Source organism: Engraulis encrasicolus, chromosome 2 (genome assembly GCF_034702125.1).
Source record: "Engraulis encrasicolus isolate BLACKSEA-1 chromosome 2, IST_EnEncr_1.0, whole genome shotgun sequence".
Taxonomy (NCBI): Eukaryota; Metazoa; Chordata; class Actinopteri; order Clupeiformes; family Engraulidae; genus Engraulis; species Engraulis encrasicolus.
Genome location: NC_085858.1, coordinates 5938040 through 5944039, shown reverse-complemented (window position 1 = coordinate 5944039; position 6000 = coordinate 5938040). Strand labels below are relative to the sequence as shown.

At 44.5% G+C, this 6000-nt stretch overlaps 1 protein-coding gene across 4 annotated transcripts in view; it reads right to left on the bottom strand.

Moving 5' to 3' along the window:
• Nucleotides 1-6000, bottom strand: part of slc6a6a (solute carrier family 6 member 6a) — a 35505-nt gene that overhangs the window by 6961 nt on the left and 22544 nt on the right. For all 4 annotated transcript variants that reach the window (XM_063220510.1, XM_063220517.1, XM_063220496.1 and 1 more), the window contains exons 10-11: nucleotides 5773-5885; nucleotides 2088-2225 (exon numbers count right to left, since the gene is read on the bottom strand). In XM_063220510.1, coding sequence (XP_063076580.1) covers nucleotides 2088-2225; nucleotides 5773-5885 — 251 coding nt within the window. The remainder of the gene's footprint in view (nucleotides 1-2087; nucleotides 2226-5772; nucleotides 5886-6000) is intronic.

Genomic DNA, 6000 nt, shown 5'->3' with positions numbered 1-6000 from the left:
TAGACTCTTTAAACACGAAAGGTGAGGATCTTCTCCAATGCCTGCCACGGATTACCTTTGGCTCCAAAACTGTCTGTGCTTTGGCCAAACCAGCAGTTTATTACGAAATGAATATAAATGAAATAATCACATTTGTGAATGGGCAGCATGCATGTTATATTGAGATGACTAAAATTACTAAAATGACATACAGTTGAGGACGATATTATTAGCCTCCCTCCTGAAATTAGACATTTCTTTTGATTTCTCAGTGAGAATGACCATTATGGAACCATTTCTGTTATTCTGGAATCAAATACACTGATGGAGATAATGTCCAATGAGTTGAATTTGCATTTTCTATCGTTACAATGAGTTTAAACAAAAAAAGGGCAAAAATGACAAGGACAAAATTACTAGCCCCCTGATCATTAATAGTCAATATGATGCCATTTATGAACCAAAACTGACTATTTTGGCCCATTTCTTCACTGCAAAGTGTTCTAGCTGGTCCAAATTGCATGGATGCTGAGCATAGACATTTGCCACAGACTCTCAGTGGGATTGAGGACTGGACTTTGAGCGGGTCATTCCAGTATCATGGTTTTAGTGTCCTTAAAGAACCTCTGAACTAATTTAAATGTTTACTTTGGGTTACAATGTTGTTGGAGGACCCAGCAATCCAGATCCAGGCCCAGACTCCCTCCCCGGTGTCTGAGGCTGAATAACAGTCTAAAAGCTTGATGCCCCCACCACTTTGTGTAACTTTGGAAACTGCTTAGTCTCATTAGACCAAAGAAGCATTGGACACCTGCCTAGATGATTGTTATTGATCTGGCCTCACCTGGAGTTTTTATTTCAAGAAAGACAGCTGTTAGGGCTTGACATCATATTGGGCTTTGGGGCCATCATCACAGAAGAACCCTTTTACTAAAGGCGGTGCATATCAGAGTGTTATTAAGCTTTGCCTATGAACATTTGAAAGTCAAAAATGAGTTTTGAAAGTCTCTGCTTTCATCTGATGAGATTCAATTGCACCTGCTTTGATGCATGCATTCTGCTTCTGTCAGGAGAAGAAAGGGATAGTCCTTAAAACTTTATAACATGGTTTCCACAATCAAACATGGTGGTGGAAGCATCATTCGGTGGCAGCCTCAGCCACAGGAAACCTTGTTTGGGTGTATGGCACAAAAACAGAAGATTATGATAGAATGTGGAAGGTGACCATGCAAAATATGCTCATAGAGGAAGCTAAGATCTTCACTGGATCTTTCAATAAGATAATAACCCAAAAACTTTCCTCCAAAATTGTTCAAATGTCCTTCAAGGTTACTAAAACCATGATCATGTTGTGGTTCAGATCTCAATCCTTTAGATAGTCTTTGAGGAGTGCTGAAAATGAATGTCCATCCTCAACATCCATGCAATTTGGGCCAGGTTAACTATTTGCAATGAAAAAATGGGCCATCCCTGGTAGGGCATGTCCCAACATAGTTAACAACTAATCAAAGTGCCTTATGTCAATTTTGGTTTATAAATGGCACTCTATTGACTGTTAATGATAAAGGGGCTAATTATTTTGTCCTTGCCATTTTTACCCTTTTTTGTTCATTGTGAAAATGGAAATATTCAAATTCAACTCAACATTATCTCCATCAGTGTATTTGTTTCCAGAATAACAGAAACGGTTCATAATGGTCCTTCTCACTGAGAAATCAAGAGAGATGTCTAATTTCCGGAAGGGGCTAATAATATTGTCCTCAACTGTACTTCAGCAAATGACACTGAGATTGTAAGAATTGTAAGAAGCATATCAGAGGAGTGGACCAATGGTCTACCTGTACCTCTGTGCTTAGAGCAACATAACACAATGTCATTCCTTATAATGTAAAGCTGATTCAAAGCTGGAGTGTGTTTCTCGTCAGCATCATTGCTAACTAAATTAGCAACTTACTTGGTTACAATGCAATTTCAATTGGAAACTTAGTACGTTGCTAACTGGTTAGCAACAAAGCTTTCGAGAAACAAGGTCCTGGTTTATGTCTGGACAGCCGATGCTGAGGAGGAGGACAATGGTCATGATGTGGTTGTCATGGAGAGTGTCTCACCTTGGTAACCATGGTGAGTCCCAGCAGATAACTCATGAAGCAAATCACAGCGATGAAGATCTCACGGCGATAACCCTTCCTTAGGAGGGAGGGATTCAGATCCACCAGTGACGTGATCTGGCCTTCCACTTCCACAAACTGTGAGATGGAGGGAGAGAGAGAGAGAGAGAGAGAGAGAGAGAGAGAGAGAGAGAGAGAGAGAGAGAGAGAGAGAGAGAGAGAGAGAGAGAGAGGGAGAGAGAGGGAGAGGGGTGGGGAGGGGGGAGTGCAGATCTGTGTTTTATAACGGAAATTGCTCTTCAGATCAAGCATACCAGTGATGAATGTACCGTCAGCTCCTGGTCACTGTCAGATCAATATACAGATTATACACAGACAATGTGCAAGCAATATACACTGTATGCAACCAGATAGGCATGGGAAGATACACAACACTGACTGGACCCTTTTCACATGCAAATGTCACCATGATAAAGTACGTGTACACTGTGTGCAATATTAAAAAATAAAGCTGTAACACTGCAATGATCAAATCAACACTGCACCCCTCTCTCTCTCTCTCTCTCTCTCTCTCTCTCTCTCTCTCTCTCTCTCTCTCTCTCTCTCTCTCTCAATGTAGCTTGGACATTGTGTGTCCATGGTAACACCTGGGCAAAGATAAGTCCTTCTACCTTTCCTCCCTTTTTTCTCTGTGTGTATTTATGTCAGAGAGAGAGAGAGAGAGAGCGAGTGAGATTGTGTGTGTATGTGTGTGTGTGTGTGTGTGTGTGTGTGTGTGTGTGTGTGTGTGTGTGCATGCTTGTATGTGTAGGAGGCAGAGAGGGGGGTTTGTTTGCACAGTATTACAGCACAGTTGCAAAACACAGAGTGTGGAGTTATAAACCTCACGCGGAACAAAGCGCACAGTGTGTGTGGACGATGGGAATCTGTGAAGGGAAGGGCTGGTCTAATACACACACACACACACATGCACACGCACACACACAAACACACACACACACACACACACACCCACGCATGCACACACACACACACACACACACACACACACACACACACATACACACACACACACACACACACACACACACACACACACACACACACACACACACACACACACACACACACACACACACACACACACACACACACACACACACACACACACACAGCGGGCAGTTGGAAATAACCATGCTCTTCAACAGCATGCTAGAGACCAAAGAGCAGCGGGATTAGGGCCCGAGCACCAGAGGAGCGTGGGGTGCTCGCAACAGGCCGGCGTTTGCATAGAGTAAAATTACCCACACATACTGGAAAAAAAGCACCCATCTCTAGTCATGTACACAAACGCACGCACGCACACACGCACAAACACACACACACACACAGAGTACACATAGTACATAGTACATAGTGTAGAGATACACGCACACACAAGATCACACCTACTGTCAAGATCACTTAAGACAGAGGTGTGGTAATGTAATGTAATGAAATGCCTGGTGAAAATATTCCACATAGTCGTTTTCTTAACAGTAATTCATTACAGCACGTCATAAAGAAGAAAGAGAAGATCTTTAATTTCACTCTCTAATTCCCTTTAATATCTACTAAGTAAGATGACCATGTGATGACTACAAAACAACATATTGATGTCAAAAAACTAAGGTACAACTGGATGATGACTTTATAAGAGCCATTGGACTGCTTGTAAAGCATGTTTTCTGCGGTTCATTGTGTTTGTAGTTATTGAGCTATATGGGCAGCTATTCTGCAGTTGTAAGGTTGGTATACCTCTGCGTGATACCAAACCACAAAGCATAGCCCCTTAATGCACGCCGTACCTCCAGTGGCACGCTGTAACAGTCATTGAAAAGTCAACTACCATAGTACTACACTACTATGGCATAACACAGGGCCTTTAGTAATGAACTACGACTTGGTCATTGCCATTCTGGCAACAGCACATTTACAACGCCTTGTCTCAAAGCTTTAAGCACCAGTGCTCAGAGGCGGTGCCTGGTTACAACCAACACTTGTTAGTCTGCCACATTGACCTGCACTATTCATAGACCCTTTGAGGAACCCCTTTGAAAGGGCATCAATAAAAACGCTTACATTGTGATGCGTAAATATAGGGCATTCCAATCCCATGGCACATGCTTCTGATTTCACGTGCTTACCGACCACATCCCTCCCCCCTCCTCCCTTCCCTAATGAAATTTCCTCCCGCAGTATGTACAGTACAGTGGATGCCAGGGGACTGTAGCGATCTGGGGGGCTTGTCCTTGTGCGTAAGGCTTTGTCATGTGTGACCAAATCATCACCTCTATTTTAGGGTAGATGGACACACGTGTTGTCAGGACGGTCAGAGAAATGGTCAGGCCCTTGAAAGCAGAGATGCTGATTTCGGGCGCACGTCCTCCCCTCAAAAAACCCTCACGGTTTTCACTTTTCTCTGTAATCGCCCCGTCCCTCCTTGTGGAGTTACGCCATCACCAGCCTCCCTTGTCTCTATAGCAGTGTTTCTCAAACTTTTTCAGACCGAGGACCACTTTGTTCCCCTAAAAATGTTCAGGGACCACCTGTCAACTGAATTGTGATTTGATGGGTGCTAATTTGACACTGCTCATTTCAAAGCAGATCACTTACTTTACTTTGTATTCACCTCGCGGACCACCTGAGCTCTGTCGCGGACCACCAGTGGTCCCCGGACCACACTTGTAGAATCACTGCTCTATAGCATCTTGGTAGCAGTCTAGGTGTTGCTACGTATAGCACCTTGGCATCAGTTGTGCTTCCTGCTAGGCTATATGCCTAGTGTCTTAGTATCGCTATTGCTATAACATCTGATTATATCGTTGTTGCTTGGTATCTTGGTATCTCTTCTGTTGCTACTGTGTCATGATATCAGTCTCTGTTGCCGCTATGCTGTAACGTCTGTCCGTGAATTGTTGCCATGGCATTGCATTTTATCATATCAGTGTTGCTATAACATCAGATGATATCCTCATTGCTATAGTGTCTGTTTATGATGCCGTTGTTGCTATAGCGTCTGATTATTGGCAGTTGGCATCATGACTGACTCTTGGCAACCTCTTGGCACCGTGACTGACTGGTACCCTCTGCACTTATCCCTACAGCTGCTCCTGGAGCCACTCTGCTGCCCAAAGGAACAGCTGTGCCTCAGCACTCAAATGGCCAGCGTGGCCGCTAGCCGCCTGGCTGGTGCGCAGGCTTAACGTGACGTCAAACCATTTCTAACTAAATTATTTGCCAGTCCATATACAGTAACTGGGAAATTGAAGCAGCTGGCACGTGTTTCTCTTTTTTTTCACCCTCGTGTGTGATGTTTGGATGAGATCATGCCAGCTGCTGCTTTCTGATTTGTCTGTAAATGTAATGTCACCTGACAGAAAAGCAGATAGAAAGACGGACCCACAGACACACACACAGACACACGTACGCACGCACACACGCACACACGCACGCACGCACACACACACGCACACACACACACACACACACACACACACACACACACACACACACACACACACACACACACACACACACACACACACACACACACACACACACACGCACACACACAGCTAAACACAGCCATCCCTGTAAACGGCCAGAGAGTGTGTGAGTGTCTGCTGTGTGCGTGTCAGCTGACCTGGCTGTCCAATCCCAGCAGCAGCAGCATGATGAAGAAGAGGATGGCCCAGAAGGATGGCAGAGGCATCATGGACACGGCCTTAGGGTACGCTATGAAGGCCAGCCCAGGACCTGCAGAGAGAGAGAGAGAGAGAGAGAGAGAGAGAGAGAGAGAGAGAGAGAGAGAGAGAGAGAGAGAGAGAGAGAGAGAGAGAGAGAGAGAGAGAGAGAAAGGAGACAGATGAAA